This window comes from Solea solea, chromosome 9 (assembly GCF_958295425.1).
Source record: "Solea solea chromosome 9, fSolSol10.1, whole genome shotgun sequence".
Taxonomy (NCBI): Eukaryota; Metazoa; Chordata; class Actinopteri; order Pleuronectiformes; family Soleidae; genus Solea; species Solea solea.
The window spans coordinates 29,797,327-29,819,361 of record NC_081142.1 but is presented as its reverse complement, the minus strand read 5'-3'; the positions used below and the strand labels follow the sequence as shown (position 1 = coordinate 29,819,361).

Below are 22,035 nucleotides of genomic sequence, written 5' to 3'. Positions count from 1 at the left end.
GTGTGTGTTATGGAATTGTAATCCGACTTTATCTTAAATTCGTGATAGAGTCAGACTTTGGTGTGTGTGTGTGTTTTTTTTTTTCGCTTCGCTGGCTTCGTTTGTGTATGCGTGTGTGTGCGTGCTTGTGTGAAATGCACTTTTAATGTGGCCGTTTCATTTGAAATTGTTTTAATATTGTGTGGGAAGTAGCTGCTTTTCAGTTTAATGTGTGTGTTATGGAATTGTAATCCGACTTTATCTTAAATTCGTGATAGAGTCAGACTTTGGTGTGTGTGTGGTTTTTTTTTCGCTTTGCGGGCTTCGTTTTTGTATGCGTGTGTGTGCGTGCTTGTGTGAAATGCACTTTTAATGTGGCTGTTTCATTTGAAAATAGTGTAATATTGTGTGTGAAGTAGCTGCTTTTCAGTTTAATGTGTGTGTTATGGAATTGTAATCCGACTTTATCTTAAATTCGTGATAGAGTCAGACTTTGGTGTGTGTGTGGTTTTTTTTTTCGCTTTGCGGGCTTCGTTTTTGTATGTGTGTGTGCGTGTGTGAAATGCACTTTTAATGTGGCTGTTTCATTTGAAAATAGTGTAATATTGTGTGTGAAGTAGCTGCTTTTCAGTTTAATGTGTGTGTTATGGAATTGTAATCCGACTTTATCTTAAATTCGTGATAGAGTCAGACTTTGGTGTGTGTGTGTTTTTTTTTTCGCTTCGCTGGCTTCGTTTGTGTATGTGTGTGTGCGTGCTTGTGTGAAATGCACTTTTAATGTGGCCGTTTCATTTGAAATTGTTTTAATATTGTGTGTGAAGTAGCTGCTTTTCAGTTTAATGTGTGTGTTATGGAATTGTAATCCGACTTTATCTCAAATTCGTGATAGAGTCAGACTTTGGTGTGTGTGTGTTTTTTTTTTCGCTTCGCGGGCTTCGTTTTTGTGTGTGTGTGCGTGTGTGTGTGAAATGCACTTTTAATGTGGCCGTTTCATTTGAAATTGTTTTAATATTGTGTGTGAAGTAGCTGCTTTTCAGTTTAATGTGTGTGTTATGGAATTGTAATCCGACTTTATCTCAAATTCGTGATAGAGTCAGACTTTGGTGTGTGTGTGTGTTTTTTTTTTTTTGCTTCGCGGGCTTCGTTTTTGGATGCGTGTGTGTGAGTGCGTGTGTGAAATGCACTTTTAATGTGGCTGTTTCATTTGAAAATAGTGTAATATTGTGTGTGAAGTAGCTGCTTTTCAGTTTAATGTGTGTGTTATGGAATTGTAATCCGACTTTATCTTAAATTCGTGATAGAGTCAGACTTTGGTGTGTGTGTGTTTTTTTTTTCGCTTCGCAGGCTTCGTTTTTGTATGCGTGTGTGAAATGCACTTTTAATGTGGCTGTTTCATTTGAAAATAGTGTAATATTGTGTGTGAAGTAGCTGCTTTTCAGTTTAATGTGTGTGTTATGGAATTGTAATCCGACTTTATGTTAAATTCGTGATAGAGTCAGACTTTGGTGTGTGTGTGGTTTTTTTTTTCACTTCACGGGCTTCGTTTTTGTGTGTGTGTGCGTGTGTGTGAAATGCACTTTTAATGTGGCCGTTTCATTTGAAATTGTTTTAATATTGTGTGTGAAGTAGCTGCTTTTCAGTTTAATGTGTGTGTTATGGAATTTTAATCCGACTTTATCTTAAATTCGTGAAAGAGTCAGACTTTGGTGTGTGTGTGTTTTTTTTCGCTTTGCGGGCTTCGTTTTTGTATGCGTGTGTGTGCGTGCGTATGTGAAATGCACTTTTAATGTGGCCGTTTCATTTGAAAATAGTGTAATATTGTGTGTGAAGTAGCTGCTTTTCAGTTTAATGTGTGTGTTATGGAATTGTAATCCGACTTTATCTTAAATTCGTGATAGAGTCAGACTTTGGTGTGTGTGTGTGTTTTTTTTTTTCGCTTCGCTGGCTTCGTTTGTGTATGCGTGTGTGTGCGTGCTTGTGTGAAATGCACTTTTAATGTGGCCGTTTCATTTGAAATTGTTTTAATATTGTGTGGGAAGTAGCTGCTTTTCAGTTTAATGTGTGTGTTATGGAATTGTAATCCGACTTTATCTTAAATTCGTGATAGAGTCAGACTTTGGTGTGTGTGTGTTTTTTTTTTCGCTTCGCGGGCTTCGTTTTTGTATGCGTGTGTGAAATGCACTTTTAATGTGGCTGTTTCATTTGAAAATAGTGTAATATTGTGTGTGAAGTAGCTGCTTTTCAGTTTAATGTGTGTGTTATGGAATTGTAATCCGACTTTATGTTAAATTCGTGATAGAGTCAGACTTTGGTGTGTGTGTGGTTTTTTTTTTCACTTCACGGGCTTCGTTTTTGTGTGTGTGTGCGTGTGTGTGTGAAATGCACTTTTAATGTGGCCGTTTCATTTGAAATTGTTTTAATATTGTGTGTGAAGTAGCTGCTTTTCAGTTTAATGTGTGTGTTATGGAATTTTAATCCGACTTTATCTTAAATTCGTGATAGAGTCAGACTTTGGTGTGTGTGTGTTTTTTTTTTTCACTTCACGGGCTTCGTTTTTGTGTGTGTGTGCGTGTGTGTGTGAAATGCACTTTTAATGTGGCCGTTTCATTTGAAATTGTTTAAATATTGTTGGGGGAAGTAGCTGCTTTTCAGTTTAATGTGTGTTTGTTGAATTTTAATCCGAGTTTATCTTAAAGTCGTGGTTGGGATTTTTTCTTTTCTTTTCAATTTTAATCACAGTGTTAGAAAGGCTTCTTAAGTTTTAGTTAATTAGTATTGTTATTTTTGTCTTTAATACTCTCCATCCCAGTAGAGTGCGTCTGTGTTACTTTAAGCGCGCATAGCATTCCGGTTCAGTAGTCTCAGCAGCGCAGCTTTACTTTAATCACTCGCTGATGCTCATCATGCAGCGCTGCCGTGTCAGTGTGCGTCACTGCTGAATGTAAGTTTATTATTTCAGTTCAACAACGGGTGTGATCTCATTTTTATGTATATTTCATTTTTTACTGTTACTGTCAAGGGCTTATTGGGATGTGAACCTGTTGAGAGATTTACTTCTGTTAGTTTCTGTTGTGACTCTATTACCTTTCATCATAATCTCTCTGTGATTTAACTCGCTGGCTTCAATTGACTGCTATAGATGTCAATTCACTGCGTTGAAAATGGCTGACAGCCAATGATTAATGTATCCGCGGGAGTTATTGTGGCCGAGGTGCACTTTATGCATGTAAACTCCTATGTCGCGTCAGTCCGATGGTCCGTCCAGACATGTGCGTTCACGGGCGCCACCATTGCGGCTGGTTAACAGCGCGTTGTGGCGAGCATAGACATATATAGTAGACACCGCATTTAGAGCTGAATCGTATGTTTCAGTATGAGTTGAGTACTTTTACTTTGTAGTGTATTTTAATTATGATGTGTTTAAGGGTTTTTTGTAATTGGGGTGCATTTAAGTACTTTTACATTGCAGTGTATTTAAACTGTGGTGCGTTTAAGTACTTTTACATGATAGTGTATTTTAATTATGATGTGTTTAAGGGTTTTTTTGTAATTGGGGTGCATTTAAGTACTTTTACATTGCAGTGTATTTAAACTGTGGTGTGTTTAAGTACTTTTACATGATAGTGTATTTGAACTGTGGTGCATTTAGGTACTTTTATTTTATAGTTTTAAAACGAAACCGATCCTTAAAACTGCAGACAGTGTACAATGACCAGAGGAATCCTTATAGTTTTCCAAAATCGAAAACTAATGTTTTTGTAGTGCCAGGAGTCAAAGGCCAGTGATTTTTATTTTTTTTTTTAATTGAAGTTATATTAATTAAATTCTTATGTGCTTGTTCTTGTCAGGGTAGCGATCATCACAGCACAGACTGATACTTCGGAGCTCAGAGAAACAGGTACAAGTACATTTAATACAACTTTTTGCTATTAGATTCTTGTTACACCTTTTTGTTTGAGCTTCTGTCTCGTAGGTTAGGTGGAGATGCCTCGTCTGAAGGGCCACAACCGCTCCAAGGCGGCCAGGGCGAGGATGGAGGTCCGCCTTTCTGGACCAGTGGTTGACACCTGTCCACGTATGTAGCCATCTAATTTTTTATTATTCATTTATTTATTTATTTATTCATTAATTCATTTATTTTTATAATGTGTGAGGAAAATTGATTTATTTATTTGCATCCATACATGAATGAGCTCTTGTTTTAATATTTTTAAGTCGTAACGTGTGTTTATATGTCTATTTAACAAGGCCGTGGTACAGGTCGTCGCCATGCCGCGAGGAGATGGCCAGTTTCGTCCCTCACCGGCAGGAGCCACAAGCTGGTCATCCCGGCCGAATCACCCGACAAGAAGGTATTGTTGCGGTAACATTTACCAACATGATACTTGATCTGAGAAATTATTTCAATTTCATTCTTTTATAAAATATTTTTGTGTTTTCAGTTTGTTTTTCTTGTCGGGGACTCCCACCTGAGGGCCATCGTCGATGGCTTTGTGAAGATGCCGGAGAGGGGCATTTCGTTTGGTGCCATGTCGACGCCTGGAGCCTGTGCCAGGGACCTGAGGACTGAGTTGGTGAGTGCGGTCCTCCCTAGGACACCTGACCTTGTTTGTCTTCTCGCCCCCAGCAACAACCTGACTGCGAGCAGGACCGTGGACGAGGCCGGGGTCGACTTCGAGAGGCTCCTTGCCAGCGCTTGCGCTCGGTGGCCGAAGGTAAAATTATTTTAATATTGTTATTTCCTATTCACTATACGGAATGAATTAATGTGGTTTTATGGGATGTTGCAGAAGAATATTTATATAAATAAACAAACTTTTATTATGTAGGTGTTTGTCCTGGACTTCCCTCCACGCCTGACCGTTGACGCAGGTCTCCAGGAACTCTTTCGTCAGGAGTTTCATCGCGTGGCAGCACGCAAGGGTATGTCTTGAATTAAATATGTAATTCAGTTCAAGTGAAGTTGCATGTATAATGAATTGTCTCTTATTGCATGCTTGAAATTATGATTTTCATCACATTATAATAACAGCTTTGATTTATGAAGCGCCTTTCGTGGAACCCAAGGTCACTGTACAAGTAGAAAAGAGACAAATCAGAACAAAACACAAGTGTCGCTTCAACACTGAATGAAATGACTCCACAGTTGGAGCATGGCAAGTAGCCCTGTTGCCAAAGTTTTGCCTGCAGGTGTGGAGAGGAGAGTGACGGTTGACATTGAGGTTGGAGAGATTATGTGCTGCAAGGGAATGGAGAGACTTGTAGCTGAGCAGGAGAAGCTTCAAGACGATCCTAAATTAAAAAATAAATGGATATGTTCAATTCATGTTGTTGTGTTTTTTTTTTTGTTTTTTTTTTTTTTTAGGTGTGAGGTACTACTCCCTTGTGGAGTATTTTCCTCTTCATCGCCTTGATCTGTGGAGTTGGGATGGCGTAAGTTAATATCACAAAGCTTATTGTCCAGGCAAATTATATTTGACAATAAAGTCTAATTTGTAAATTTGTGTTTATGCTCTATATTTTTGCAGGTGCACCTGAGCGAAAGACCAGGAATGGAGCTCCTGGCGGACGTGGTGTGGGAAATCTCAGATCGGCTGCTGGAGACAGCTGCTGAGGTGGAGGTTCGTCCCAGCACTCCGCCACCCACTCCATCTCCTCCTCCACGCCCAGGTCCCAGAGTTGTTGTGAGGGGAAAGATCCGCTCCCCTCGTCCAGCACGCAACCCATTGGATTGGACGCTGGTTGGACCACGCAAGAAGGTAAATGAGTTGAATACTTTTTGGTTTTGTTTTGAGAAACATTTCTCATTTTATTGCAGTAATGGTCAAAATGTACATATTTATCTAATACAATCTAAACTGTTTGTCATTACAGAGGAGCTCCCCAGTGCCACTGTCTCCTGATGCTCCCAAGAGGGGGATGATTCAGCTTAAGGTTTGCTTGTTTTATTTTGCTTGCCTATATTCAGCTATCAAGTAATATTTGTAATTAATAATCAATAGGATTATTTATTGAGTATATCACTGTTTACGTTTTGCCTTTGTCTCACAAGGAGTGTTGCATCCCGCTTACACCTGTGTGGTTCAGCCCAGCCATTCTGGAGTCCATGAACCAGGTCCGTCCGGCTGACCTTGGTGACCCTGTGGATCATCCAGCTGTCCAAAAGCAACGAATGGTAATTTGATGCCAGTTGTGTCTATTGACTGATGATTTCCTTTTAAAGGGTAACTGTCACGACAGCAAAAGCTATACCTTTATAACGTTTCACTTTTCCTACATAAGAAGGTGGATCGTCGCCGCAGGGCTCTTGCTCCCAAGAAGACCCGGGAGAGGCAGCAGGTCTGACAAGCATCTTTTATTTTGTAGAGAAATAAAGTCTGGAAAAACATACAACTCATTCAGCTACCTTATTCGTTTTTGGTTTTTTTCCCAAGGTGGAGCTAGAGGAGGAGTGGCCCTTACCTACAAGGGCTGTGGTGGTAAGGAAATTATGTTTTTAAACACCATTTCATTGTGTTTTTCTATTATTATTATTCTGAACTTGATATTTTTTGCTGATAAATACAGTATATTAATTATATTAGGTCACTTCTGTCCATGATTGTCCAATGCATGTCTTTGTCTTTTTAATGGCCATAACTAAAAAGTAAGACTGCTGTAAAAATTGAAATTTGTTTTTCTGTCATTAGAAAGTGGTGGAGCGACGCAGGAGAACTACTGCTTCCCGCAGGCCTCTGGCACAGAAGCAGGTTTGTCATTTTCTTTTTATTGTCCAACATTTAAGGTATTTGAAATTACTTGTCTTGAGTAGAAGAGCTTTTTTAGTAGTAATAATGAAAGTACATGTGACTTTTTTCACACTGTTGTATTGTTTTTTTTCCTAGGTGGAGGCAGCACCGCGTGTGGGGGAGGAGTCTGTGGAGCCATTTCATGCCATGGATGTGGTAGTGGAGGAGGAGGGTCAGCACACACAAAGATCCAGCAAAGGTCAGAGTGATGCTTTTCTTCCTTACCCGTCCACAGATGTGAATGAGCCCAGTACTTCTGTTGGGGCTCCAGTTCAGACTCAGGTTCAGGTTGAGGTTGAGGTTCAGGTTCAGGTTCAGGCTCAGGTTGACTGTGATGGTGCAACTGAGCCAGAGGATCACAGTCCTCCCAGGGTGGATGGTCATGCAGTACAAGGATCATTTCATCAGGGGGAGGGTCTGTTTGAATTTGCAGGAGTACAGTGTATGGCTGTGGCTTTAGTAAGCCTTGCCAAACACACAGACAGCACTGTGTTTTCCTGGCAAACTCGAGATGTGGACACTGTTCTCCTTTTGGGGGACGAGTTGTACACATCATTGCGAGAAGGCAACGTGATCAGTGCGGGGTATGAAATTTTGTGTGTTTCAGAGCTGCCCAAACAGTGGGTGATTGATGGGCAGACCTGTTACTTTGAATATCCCGAAGTGGCCAGTGGAGCTTTAGGTGGGGTTGATGTGTCCCTGATCGAGGGTGGTCATTGTCACACTCTTGAAAAGGGACTGGAAAAGATGTTTGCTACGTATGACACATGTCTTCTGACAGTGTGTGGCAGTACGTATGCAATCATTAGTCAGAATGGCCACTATGCGTTTGTTGATTCCCATTCGCGTGATGCTGCTGGAATGCCAGACATTTCTGGGTGTGGACAAAGCATTGTGTCCTATTTCAGCAGTCTTGAAGGTGTTCAAGATCACATCTGTGCTTTGGCTGAAGCCCTTGGTTTAAGCAACAGTGCATTTGAGATTGCCAGTGTTACGGTGAGTTACACAGCCCCAGTCAGAAGCAGTGATAGGTGTGTCACTGTGGATGATTCCGATGTTGAATGTGTTGGTGATGTGAATCCTAAACAGCTCCAGTTTAATCCCATTGGCAAATATGTTGCCCAGGCTGTATGTAGACAGCTGAATGTGGATTATGAGAAACTCCTTGCACCAGTGTCTACATCAGTTGGTCCGTTGGGGAGTCCATGTAGGACTGAGAGCATTGTGGCTGATGGGAACTGTTTCTTCAGAGCAGTGTCCCAAGCTGTGAGTGGTTCACAGAAAAGCCACAAGAAGATCCGAAATGCTGCTGTGAAGCAGCTACAATCGGACTCGGTTGAATACGAGAATATCTTAAGAGATGAGTATTCTTCGATTGCACAGTACCTTCAGGACAGTAGGATGCAGTATGCTGGAAGCTGGGCTACTGAGGTTGAGATTCAAGCCACGGCAGATTATTTAGGTGTGAATATCTTCACATGTCACAATGGCCGGTGGCTTGAATATACTTGCAGTAGTTGCATTTCTTCAGAGTGCATCTACTTGGAAAATAAAAGTGGCAACCACTATGACGTTGTTGTTTGTGTTCATGTGCCTGAACAACAGAGTTGCTATGGTCATTGCAAAAACGCTGTGTCTTTTTCCAAAGTGTACAATCTTAGACAGAGTACCAAAACATTTTCATGTCCGGTAGAAACAGAAAGTGTAGAAAATATTGGCATTTGTGTTTCAAAGTACATAAACAGGAAAAAAACAACCCAAAAGAAAGTCCAATATCATGAAAATGTTTTACATAGGGTGAAAGTAAATGATAAAATTAAAAGGAAGTATCGGGAAAATGTTTCACATAGAGAGAGAGATATTCAAAGACTCAAGAAGAAATATCATGAAAATGAAGCACACAGGGCGACTTTAAAATCCATGAGCAAAGAAAAATATAGTAAAGATGAAAAGCACAGGGACACTTTAAAGGCCCTGAGCAAACAGAAATACAGCAAAGATGAAGAGCACAGGAAGACTGTAAAAGCCCTGAGCAAACAGAAATACAGCAAAGATGAAGAGCACAGGAAGACTGTAAAAGCCCTGAGCAAACAGAAATACAGCAAAGATGAAGAGCACAGGAAGACTGTAAAAGCCCTGAGCAAACAGAAATACAGTAAATATGAAGAGCACAGGAAGACTGTAAAAGCCCTGAGCAAACAGAAATACAGTAAAGATGAAGCGCACAGGAAGACTGTAAAAGCCCTGAGCAAACAGAAATACAGCAAAGATGAAGAGCACAGACACAATGTAAAGGCCATGAGCAAACAAAAATACTGTAGAGATGAAAAGCACAGGCAGAACGTAAAAGCCATGAGTACACGGAAGTACCATGGAAATCATGAGCATAGGAGGCGTGTTGCAGCATGTAACAGGAAGAGGATGCAAGAAATTAAAGAAAAGTCAAAGCATTTTGATTTTCTGATGGAGAAATTTTTGGACAAAGTCAGAGACGGTCCAGATTTCGTGTGTTGCGTCTGCCATAGATTGTCGTTTAGACATCAGGTTCTAAATTGTAGGATAGATGATTACAGTAAGAGTAAAAACTCAGCTGCAATTGCCAAGAAATGCATAACAGAAGATTATTTACATCATTGTAATGATGAGTGTGTGATGCCATGTCACTGGGTGGATACAGCTAAAGGTCAGCTATGGATTTGTTACGCATGTCATGGTAAGGTTAACAGAGGTGAAATGCCACCGGAAAGTGTAACAAATAGGTTAGAGGTTCATCCTGTTCCATCTGAGTTGTCATGTTTAAATAGTTTAGAGCAGCACTTGATTGCATTACATATTCCCTTCATGAAAATGTTGGCATTGCCTAAAGGCGGGCAAAATGGAGTACATGGTCCTGTGACATGTGTTCCAGCTAACATTGTTCAGACTAGCAATGTGCTGCCCCGTTCCACTATGGAAGGGTCTTTGCTACCTGTAAAACTGAAACGTAAGCTAACTTACAAAGGGCATTACAGGTATCAGTATGTTGACACTATGCACATTAGGGAAGCCTTGCGGTATTTAAAACAGGCTAATGTGCATTATAAAGACATTGAGTTTAATGAGGAGTGGCTCAATGAATTAGGCAGACAACCAGATGTAGAGGATGTAGAAGTAGGTAGTGATGCTAGAGGAGGATGTAGTGAGGAAATGGCAGATGTTGAAGACCAGATTTTGCATGATGGACAGCAGGACTGTATGTTACAGGACACTTGCTCCATGGCTGTTGATGTTGAGGAGGAATCCCTAGATCAGTATTTTGATGATATGCTGAGCCAGGAGAAAAGACAGGAAAGATTGTGTGACACAGTAGAAAGTGGTGATGCAACTTTAGAGGGTGAAGATGAACTTTTGCATGATCGACAGCAGCACTGTATGTTCCAGGACACCTGTCTCTTGCCTGTTGATGTTGGTCAGGAAGCTCTGGATCAGTATTTTGACGATATACTGAATCTGGCTCCAGGAGAAGGGAACAGTCCTGTGAAAATGCTGTCTGATCTTGCAAATGAAGCCAAATGCTTCCCAGTGTTGTTCCCCCTGGGACACAACACCTATCATGAGAGTAGGCCATATCGTTTGACAATGTCACGATATCTTAACAATAGGATTCTACATGCTGATAGCAGGTTTGCTCAGAATGTAGAGTACATCTTTTTTGGTCAGTACATGTCTGAAATTCAACAGGTTGTGTCCAGTGTGTCGATTGCCTTACGAAAAGGAAAGGGAGACGGTACGACACAAAAGGTGAGCAACCGCTTGTTGAAAGATGACGAGTCTTTGAAGAAGCTGTTGCAGTATGATGAAGGGTATCGTTTTCTCAAACCGATCAGAGGTACCCCGTCTTTTTGGCAAGGAGTACAGCGTGACTTGATTGCTTGTGTTCGTCAGCTGGGTATTCCTACGTGGTTCTGTTCATTTTCTTCTGCTGATCTGCGGTGGACTAATCTTCTGCACAGTATTCTGAAGCAGGAAGGGAGAACTCAGACAGTAGAAAGTTTGGAGTGGGCAGACAGATGTGACCTGCTCCGACGTAATCCTGTCACTGCTGCCAGGATGTTTGATTTCCGCTGGCATGTTTTTCTGAATGAGGTTCTCAAGTCTCCATTGCATCCAATCGGTAAAATTATTGACTACTTTTACCGAGTGGAATTTCAGCAGCGAGGTTCGCCTCATGTTCATTGTCTGTTTTGGATTGAGAATGCCCCCAAGATAGACGAAAACACAGATGAAGAGGTAGTTCAGTTCATCGACAAGTATGTAACATGTGAACTACCTTCACAAGACGAAGGTTTACTTGACATTGTGACATCTGTGCAGCAACATTCAAAGAGGCATTCAAAGACGTGTAGGAAGAATAAAACTGTTTGTCGGTTCAACTTTCCCAGACCTGCTTCCTCACAGACATTTGTGTGCCGCACCACAGAAGATGAGGCATCCAAAAACATGTGCCAATGTAAGAATGTTGATGTCAACACAAATCAGGTAATATGCACATGTGGGAAACAGGGTCAGGACAAGCCTGAGAAGATGGATAAAGAGCTTGCCTCTAACATTTTGAAAGCTATCAAGAGTGCTCTGTCAAATGAGGACCTTACCTTTGATACCACAGAAAATTTGTTTCAATCTTTGGGTATCAATCAAGCCCTTTTTGAGGCTGCATACAAACGTTGTGCCAGAAAAACACACGTTGTTTTAAAAAGGCAGCCTAATGAAGTTTGGATTAATCAGTATAGTAAACCACTGCTAAAATGCTGGAATGCAAATTTGGACATCCAGTATGTGGTTGATGCATATGCCTGCATTGTCTACATCATTTCTTACATTTCCAAGGCAGAGCGGGAGATGGGATTGTTGTTGGCAAATGCCCAGAAAGAGGCTAGTAAAGGTAATGTCAGTGCAAAACAAGCATTGAAAAACTTGGGCAGTGTTTATCTTCACAACAGAGATGTGTGTGCTCAAGAGGCAGTTTATAGATTAACAAACATGCATCTCAGGGAAAATTCTAGGAACGTTGTGTTTGTCCCAACAGGGGAAAATGTTGTGAAAATGAGCCTGCCTATAAATGTGTTGAGGGAAAAAGCAACTGCAAATGAACTTACCACTTCAGACATGTGGATGACTAGTTTGGTTGAGCGTTACAAGAATCGACCAAACGACAGCACATTTAATAACATGTGCATAGCAACATTTGCTTCAGAATATCGTATTCTGACCAAAAATCAAAAATCCAAGAACCCAATTAAATTGAACAATAATTGCGGTTTTGTCACAAAAAGAACACGAACGCAACCGGCAGTTGTTCGTTATATGCGTGTTTCTGAGACCAAAAATTCAGAATTATTTCACATGTCTATTTTGCAGTTGTTTTTGCCCTATCGTGTAGACGAGCAGTTAAAGCCTCCAAATTTTGAATCGTTTGAACTGTTTTATGGTGATGGTCATGTTAGGTTGAGTGATGGGTCATTGCAGTCTGTCAAATCAGTGGTTGACCAAAACAGAGGCAGGTTTGAAAAAATAGACTCAGCAATATTGACTAATATCCAGGAATCAGTAGATCTCAGCGATGAATTTGAAGATGCCTGGGCTCAACTGTGCCCAGAGCAAGAGATCGAGCGAGCTGATAGCAATCAGGAACGGACAGAGAGCAGACAGGTTGTGGAGGAAAACGAAACCGAAAACATTCCAGATTTGGCAGTCACTAGTGAACAGGTTGCACATTTGGAAAAGAAAAGCAACATCATGTGCAGAAGTGACGGATTGGCTTTGATTAGGTCTTTGAATGAAACACAGCTGTCTATTTTCTATGAAATTCGTCAGTGGTGTTTGGCCAAGATCAACGGTCAAAACCCTGATCCCTTTCATGTGTTCATCACAGGTGGTGCAGGGACAGGGAAGAGTCATTTGATCAAGGCCATTCAATATGAGGCAACGAGGTTATTGTCACCAGTGTGTCGTCAACCTGACAACATTTGTGTCTTGTTAACCGCTCCCACTGGGATTGCTGCATACAATTTGCATGCATCAACTATACACAGCACGTTTAGCATTGGAAAGGATGTGCGCTTGCCATACATCCCTTTGGGTGAAGAGAAGCTCAATTCTTTGCGGGCTAAATATGTTGATTTGCAGATATTGATTATTGATGAGATATCAATGGTGGACCATAACCTCTTAGCTTATATTCACGGCAGATTGAGGCAAATTAAACAGACCGGTGACTATTCCCCATTTGGGAAAGTCAGCGTGATTGCTGTTGGAGATTTTTTCCAGCTTCCTCCAGTCCGAGGTAAACCTCTGTACATTGACAATGGACCCATCAACTTGTGGTCTAGTTTTAGTGTTGTTGAGCTGACTGAGATAGTCAGACAGAAGGATGGTGTTTTTGCACAGCTGTTGAACAGAGTTAGAACTCGTTCAAAGGGTACCCCCATGCTGCAGAGTGACGTAGACATTTTGAAAAATTGTGAAACCGGTGAAGTCAGCCCAGCTTTACACATTTTCCCAACAAATATGCAAGTAAATGGGCACAATACTCTGCAGTTAAGGGAGACCTGTCTCGACTATGTCGAGATAAATGCTAAAGATTACGTGAATAGCAAGAAAACAGGGAACCTTGAGCTGAAAGGTCGACATCATGCCAACACTTCTCACACGTGTTTGGCTGAGAAGTTGTTGCTTGGCAGGGATGCACGGGTGATGTTAATCAAAAATATCGATGTAATGGATGGTCTAGTGAATGGTGTTTGTGGCACTGTAACAGATATAATTAGGTCAGAGACTAGTGACTTTCCTCTTAAAATCTATGTGAAGTTTGATGACGAGCATGTGGGTGCACAGAGGAGGAAGGAGTCACCAAATGTTCCCATAGATTTAATTGGTTCTACAGCCATTGAACCAGAAGAGGAAAGGGCTACAAAAAATGGTGGCATGAGACGACAGTTTCCCCTTAAACTGGCATGGGCTGTTACAGTACACAAAGTTCAGGGTATTACTGTTGATGAAGCTGTGGTTTGTCTTGAGAGGGTATTTTCAGCTGGGCAAGCCTATGTTGCATTAAGTCGTGTTAGAAATTTGTCAGGATTGATAATTCAAGATTTCAAAGAGAAAGCAATATATTGCAAGGACGACATTAAGGATGCAATTCAGAATATGCCCAAATTCCCGATAGAAAATGTATTCACAGAACACAGATTGAGTACACAAACATTCACTGTGTTCTTGATGAATGTACAAAATTTAACTCTTCACCTTGCAGATTTGGCAACATGTACACAGCATTTGCAGCTTAACTGTATTGCTGTTACAGAAACATGGCTACCAGCTTCTCCACCAGCCCAAACACTAAACATTGATGGCTATACTTTTCATAGTTGTCCTCGCAGTTCGTCCTATTCTAGCAACAATCTGGCCTTAATTGCTTTGCAAGGACAACAACATGGTGGAGTGGGCATGTACACTTCAAACAGTGTGGCATATGAAAGACTCCAAATGCCTGATGTAAATTTAGAATGTTTAATTTTTAAATTCATTAGTTATGAGATATTGGTAGCCGTGATTTACAGACCACCTTCATATCCCATGTCTTTGTTTAAAGAACATCTCGGCAAATTAATTGATTGGCTCGATCCACAGTGTGAAACTATCACAATCATGGGAGATTTCAATGATGACATTTTAAAATCATCATCAATCTGCAAATTTGTAACTGACAGAGGCTTTGTTCAGGACGTCTCAGAACCAACCACAGAGAGAGGTACTTTAATAGATCATGTGTATTTAAAGTCCTCACAGTATGTTGTTGGGTCTGTTGTTTGTCCCACTTACTTTAGTGATCATGAGGGGATTTTGTGTACTTTGACGGTTGTAGATGATGATGATGAGGAAGATGAGGAACTGTAGTTATTTGTTTGTTACAGTTGTAAGATCATGTGTTATGTGCTTGATTTGATAAGAGGCTGAGAGAGGTACGGTAATTGTTAATGTGTATTTTAAAGTCCTCATGGTTTGTTAGTGGTAGATTTGTTGTCGTTGTTGCTGTTCATTTGTGCATTTGACTGGGTAACTGCATCAGTAGTGAAGTACCCTGACTTAGGTAGCCGCCGGGCAGAGTTGGAGAACTTGCCACTGTTTTATTTAGGAGGTAATCATGAGGAGGGGGCAGAAATTGGCTCGAATTAAGTCTTTGCACTTTGCAGAGCAAATTTGATCATGATAGTTTTGTTTGAGATTACTTGTTGTGTTGCTAGGATTCTTTGGATTCACATCACTGTGTATTGTTAGTGTTTGGACTATCAATGTAGTGGGTTTTTTAGGTGTTGGGGCTGTGTTTGTTTCTGTTGTGTTTTGCTGTTTGTGCCTGTTCCTATCCTGTTTCTCATAGGTGTTGCACATCTGATGAGTCCTTGTTGTGGTGTTCCAGGTCCAGGAAAGGTGAGTCAAACAGTGTAAGTATTTGTAACTTGTTTTATGGATAGGTTTCTTTTCCTGCATTACAACAGTATTCGAACATTTTCTATGACATAATAGCATTTTATGCAATGATGTCATAATATGCTGTTGTTAATGCAGGTTTTGCTTTTCCTTCTGTGTTGTGTCAAAAAGCAAAAGGCACTGGTGTTGGACTCCTGGTTTTACCAGGACGGGGTTCAATTCCCTGTGGTGCCCTGCTTACTGATTTGACATTTACATGAAGGGTAATTTTTAACCATTTGTCAGGTTTGGAAACTCTGGCACTTTTTATCGTTGAAGGTAGCAGTGAAAATATTTGTAAGAGCTGCAAGTGAATCTCATGCTTTTAGCTTTATTACTTCACCCCACCTCTTTCTGGTGGCCTACTTCCTGTTGGTAGGTTGTGGCTTGCAGGTGTGTTCAGGACGGGTGCCAGGCGAAATTAAAGTGCACTTCCTGTGTCAGATTACCTACTTCCTGTGTGCAGGTCATGGCTTGCAGACGTGTTCAGGGTGGGCCTTGGGCTCACATAATAAGTTTCGGGCCGATTGGTCAATGTTTGGAGAAGTTAAAGGGCACTTCCTGTTTCAGACGACCTTCTTCCTGTGTGCAGGTAATGTCTTGCAGACCTTTTCAGGGCTGGCCCTTGGTCTCACATATCAAGTTTCGGGCCGATTGGTCAATGTTTGGTGAAATTAAAGGGCACTTCCTGTTTCAGACGATCTACTTCCTGTATGCAGGTGATGTCTTGCAGATGTGTTCAGGGCGGGCCCATGATCTCAGAAATCAAGTTTCAGGTCGATTGGTAAATGTTTGGCAAATGACAGGGCACTTACTGTTTAGGGCGGCCTACTTCCTGTGTGCAGGTCATGGCTTGCAGACGTGTTCAGGGCAGGCCCTTGGTCTCACATATCAAGTTTCGGACCGATTGGTCAATGTTTGGTGACGTTAAAGGGCACTTCCTGTTTCCGACAATCTACTTCCTGTGTGCAGGTGATGTCTTGCAGATGTGTTTGGGGCGGGCCCATGATCTCACAAATCAAGTTTCAGGCCGATTGGTAAATGTTTGGCAAATGACAGGGCACTTCCTGTTTTGGGCAACCTACTTCCTGTGTGCAGGTCATGGCTTGCAGACGTGTTCAGGGCGGGCCCTTGGTCTCACATATCAAGTTTCGGGCCGATTGGTAAATGTTTGGTGAAGTTAAAGGGCACTTCCTGTTTCAGGCGCCCTACTTCCTGTGTGCAGGTGATGTCTTGCAGAAGTGTTCAGGGCTGGCCCTTGGTCTCACATATCAAGTTTCGGGCCGATTGGTCAATGTTTGGTGAAGTTAAAGGGTACTTCCTGTTTCAGACGATCTACTTCCTGTATGCAGGTGATGTCTTGCAGATGTGTTCAGGGCGGGCCCATGATCTCACAAATCAAGTTTCAGGTCGATTGGTAAATGTTTGGCAAATGACAGGGCACGTCCTGTTTCGGGCGACCTACTTCCTGTGTGCAGGTCATAGTTTGCAGACGTGTTCAGAGCAGGCCCTTGATCTCACATATCAAGTGTGGAGCCAATTGGTAAATGTATATGCGTTTTGAAGTGCACTTCCTGTTTCTGGCGACCTACTTCCTGTGTGCAGGTCATGGCTTGCAGACGTGTTCAGGGCGTGCCCTTGGTCTCACATATCAAGTTTTGGGCCGATTGGTCAATGTTTGAGGAAGTTAAAGGGCACTTCCTGTTTCAGACGATCTACTTCCTGTGTGCAGGTGATGTCTTGCAGATGTGTTCAGGGCGGGCCCATGATCTCACAAATCAAGTTTCAGGTCGATTGGTCAATGTTTGTCAAATGACAGGGCACTTCCTGTTTCGGGCGACCTACTTCCTGTGTGCAGGTCATACTTTCCAGACGTGTTCAGGGCGGGCCCTTGGTCTCACATAATAAGTTTCGGGCCGATTGGTCAATGTTTGGGGAAGTTAGAGGGCACTTCCTGTTTCAGAGGAACTACTTCCTGTGTGCAGGTGATGTCTTGCAGATTTGTTCAGGGTGGGCCCTTGGTCTCACATATCGAGTTTCGGGCCGATTGGTCAATGTTTGGCAAATGACAGGGCACTTCCTGTTTCGGGCGACCTACTTCCTGTGTGCAGGTCATACTTTGCAGAAGTGTTCAGGGCGGGCCCTTGGTGTCACATATTAAGTTTCGGGCCGATTGGTCAATGTTTGGTGAAGTTAAAGGGCACTCCTGTTTCAGAGGATCTACTTCCTGTGTGCAGGTGATGTCTTGCATATGTGTTCAGGGCGGGCACATGGTCTCACATATCAAGTTTTGGGTCAATCGGGAAATTTTTGGGCAATTTACAGGGCACTTCCTGTTTAGCGGCGAAACACGATAATCAAAATGGCCGACATCGCGTTGGGGTCAAGTTCTCATTCGTAGACGTATTCAGGGGCGGGGTCTGGTGTCACGTATGAAGTTTCGTGTGGATAGGCCAAAGTATGGCAAAGTTATAGCACACGTGTTGTTTCGTGGCGAGCCGCCGAAATTCGCCAAAATTCCGATGGCTGCCGTGGCCACGCCCCTTTGAATCTGCGAAAGTTTTCTATAACTTTTGATCTTGGATGGGTCTGGAACAATATGACGCGTTTTCCGCGTTGCTACGATGATCGCCCTCAGACAAGTTCGTTCAGTTACGAAACTTGTAAAACGCCAAGATGGACGCCAAATCCAAGATGGCCGACTTCCTGTTGAGTCGAGGTCATGGTGTCAAAAGGATTTTTTGTTCGGCTTGCGCCGAACAATCACACCTCCGAGTTTCAGGAAATTCGGTGAAACTAAATTTTGCCTGCTCCATAGGCCTGGACCTGTGGGGGCGCTACTGAGCCATTTTGCATTGGTTTTTCGCAATTCCACAATTTTATCGAATTTTTCGGCAGTTCTGGTGTGCGTGCCAATTTTCGTCCGTTTTCACGCTGGTTCAGGGGGTCAAATTCAAGATCCCGTGGAGAGAAAGAAAATAATAATAATAATTAAAGCTGCAAGCAGCGTTGTACGGGACCTCGCGGCCGCCACCCTCTACCGGCATGTCATGTATAACGTGGGCTCTGGCCGGGTTACTTATCTCGCATGTGAAGTTTAGTGCAGATTGGTCGACGTATGGCAATGTTACGGGTCACTTCCTGTCTGGGAAGACCTACTTCCTGTATGCAGGTCATGGTTTGCAAACATGTTAAGGGCGGGCCCTTGGTCTCACATATCAAGTTTTGGGCCGATTGGTCAATGTTTGGCGGAGTTAAAGGGCACTTCCTGTTTCGGGCGACCTACTTCCTGTGTGCAGGTGGTGTCTTGCAGATGTGTTCAGGGCAGGTCCTTGGTACCACGTATCAATTTTGGAGCCGATTGGTCAATGTATGGGCAAATGGCAGGGCACTTCCTGTTTCGGGCGACCTACTTCCTGTGTGCAGGTCATACTTTGCAGACGTGTTCAGGGCGGGCCCTTGGTGTCACATATGAAGTTTCGGGCCGATTGGTCAATGTTTGGTGAAGTTAAAGGGCACTTCCTGTTTCAGAGGATCAACTTCCTGTGTGCAGGTGATGTCTTGCATATGTGTTCAGGGCGGGCCCTTGGTGTCACATATGAAGTTTCGGGCCGATTGGTCAATGTTTGGTGAAGTTAAAGGGCACTTCCTGTTTCAGAGGATCTACTTCCTGTGTGCAGGTGATGTCTTGCATATGTGTTCAGGGCGGGCCCATGGTCTCACATATCAAGTTTTGGGCCAATCGGTAAATTTTTGGGCGAGTTACAGGGCACTTCCTGTTTAGCGGCGAATGCGATAATCAAAATGGCCGACATCGTGTTGGGGTCAAGTTCGCATTCGTAGACGTGTTCAGGGGCGGGGTCTCGAGTCACGTATGAAGTTTCGTGTGGATAGGCCAAAGTATGGCGAAGTTATAGCACACGTGTTGTTTCGTGGCGAGCCGCCGAAATTCGCCAAAATTCCGATGGCTGCCGTGGCCACGCCCCTTTGAATCTGCGAAAGTTTTCTATAACTTTAGATCTTGGATGGGTCTGGAACAATTTGACGCGTTTTCCGCGTCGCTACGATGAACGCCCTTTGACAAGTTCGTTCAGTTACGAAACTTGTAAAACGCCAAGATGGACGCCAAATCCAAGATGGCCGACTTCCTGTTGAGTCGAGGTCTTGGTGTCAAAAGGATTTTTTGTTCGTCTTGCGCCGAACAATCGCCCCTCCAAATTTGGGGAAATTCGGTGAAACTAAATTTTGCCTGCTCCATAGGCAGTGACCTGTGGGGGCGCTACTGAGCCACTTTGCATTGTTTTTTCGCAATTACACTATTTTATCGAATTTTTCGGCAGTTCTGGTGTGCGTGCCAATTTTCGTCCGTTTTCACGCAGGTTCAGGGGGTCAAATTCAAGATCCCGTGGAGAGAAAGAAAATAATAATAATAATAATAATAATAATTCCTAGAATAACAATATGTCCTCGCCCACTGCGTGGGCTCGGACCCTCCGCGCACTGTGTGAGTGCTTGGTCCTCGGTCCTTGCACACTACTGTGTTTGTGCACGGTCCTAGGTCCTTGCACACTGCTGTGTGAGTGCGCGGTTTATGTTGCTCGAATTACAATAGGTCCTCGCACACTGTGTGAGTGCTCGGTCCCTAATAATAATAATTAAAGCTGCAAGCAGCGTTGTACGGGACCTCGCGGCCGCCACCCTCTACCGGCATGTCATGTATAACGTGGGCTCTGGCCGGGTTACTTATCTCGCATGTGAAGTTTAGTGCAGATTGGTCGACGTATGGCAATGTTACGGGTCACTTCCTGTCTGGGAGACCTACTTCCTGTGTGCAGATCATGGTTTGCAAACATGTTCAGGGCAGGCCCATGGTCTCACATATCAAGTTTTGGGCCGATTGGTCAATGTTTGGTGAAATTAAAGGGCATTTCCTGTTTCAGACAACCTACTTCCTGTGTGCAGGTGATGTCTTGCAGATGTGTTCAGGGCAGGCCCATGGTCTCACATATCAAGTTTTGGGCCGATTGGTCAATGTTTGGCGGAGTTAAAGGGCACTTCCTGTTTCAGGCGCCCTACTTCCTGTGTGCAGGTGATGTCTTGCAGATGTGTTCAGGGCAGGCCCTTGGTACCACGTATCAATTTTGGAGCCGATTGGTCAATGTACGGGCAAATCACAGGGCACTTCCTGTTTCAGGCACCCTACTTCCTGTGTGCAGGTGATGTCTTGCAGATGTGTTCAGGGCGGGCCCATGATCTCACATATCAAGTTTCAGGTCGATTGGTCAATGTACGGGCAAATGACAGGGCACTTCCTGTTAGGGTGACCTACTTCCTGTGTGCAGGTCATGTCTTGCAGACGTGTTCAGGGTGGGCCCTTGGTCTCACATAACAAGTTTTGGGCCAATCGGTAAATTTTTGGTGAAGTTACAGGGCACTTCCTGTTTAGCGGCGAAACGCGCAAATATATATTAAATAACTCTGTGTGTGTTTTCATTTTCATATGACTTGTATTTTTTCTTAAAATCACCTCAAAGCGCAGAGAGTTCTGGTCACAGCTCCCATAGACTCCCATGTTAAAAGTCTGCTTGAGAGTTTGGCAAAAAATCAACCCGAGGGTGATTTTAAAACTGTGATTTCTCTTTCAAATCACGCCAATTTGTCAAACATTTAAATGTGGGAGTTGCTAAAAGCCTCCTGACGCTCACAAACCAAAATTTTTATCACTATCATCAACTGTTCTTGAAATATGACAACTTTAAAACATGCTGTTTTTTCTGCTTCTCAGAGGTTTGGGAGAACTGCAGGTGTGTGTGTGTAATTGTCTCCCTGTATGTGTGTGGCAGAGGGTGTGGTGTTCAAATCATCACAACACCACAGTGTCACACTGTGATTGGTCAAGGCTTGAAGCTTCTAGCAGTTTCTGTGAAAGTTAGGCAGAGGTATGTGCGTGTGTGAGTGGCAGAGGGTGTGGTGTTCAATCTTCACTCTGTGTGTGTGTGTGTGGCAGAGGGTGTGGTGTTCAAATCAAAACAACACCACAGTGTCCCACTGTGATTGGTCAAGGCTTGAAGCTTCTAGAAGTTTCTGTGAAAGTTAGGCAGAGGTATGTGTGTGTGTGTGTGTGTGTGTGTGTAATTGGCTCTGTGTGTGTGTGCTGCAGAGGGTGTGGCATTCAATCTTCACTCTCTCTGTATGTGTGTGGCAGAGGGTGTGGTGCTCAATCATCACACCACCACAGTGTCACACTGTGATTGGTCAATGCTTGAAGCTCCCGCCTCCCTACTATAAATAACCTGGACCCCCCTCGACTGCAGACCCTTGCTCTACCAGATTCTGTGAAAGGCATTGAATTTGTTGGATTACTTTGTTCGAGACTTTGGAATACCTTTTTGGACCATTTCATCATATCTACTTCGTTTGAGGACATTACAGGATCTATTGACGACTTTCTTCAGCTCAACAACTGGTGAGTTATCTTATTTAATAAGTAATTTGGTTTTGTGTGTGTGCGCGTGTGTGCGTGTGAGAGTAATGTGCTTTAATGTGGCTGTTTCATTTGAAAATAGTGTAATATTGTGTGTGAAGTAGCTGCTTTTCAGTTTAATGTGTGTGTTATGGAATTGTAATCCGACTTTATCTTAAATTCGTGATAGAGTCAGACTTTGGTGTGTGTGTGGTTTTTTTTTTCGCTTTGCGGGCTTCATTTTTGTATGCGTGTGTGTGCGTGTGTGTGTGAAATGCACTTTTAATGTGGCTGTTTCAT

General features: G+C 42.8%; 1 protein-coding gene across 1 annotated transcript; it reads left to right on the top strand.

The window, feature by feature from the left end:
• Positions 1 to 8,687: 8,687 nt before the first annotated feature.
• LOC131465770 (uncharacterized) lies at positions 8,688 to 14,762 on the top strand. Its single transcript, XM_058638658.1, has 2 exons — positions 8,688 to 9,056; positions 9,690 to 14,762. Exons 1-2 carry the CDS (start codon positions 8,688 to 8,690, stop codon positions 14,700 to 14,702), a joined length of 5,382 nt encoding a protein of 1,793 aa, XP_058494641.1. The 3' UTR covers positions 14,703 to 14,762.
• The last annotated feature ends 7,273 nt before the right edge of the window (positions 14,763 to 22,035 follow it).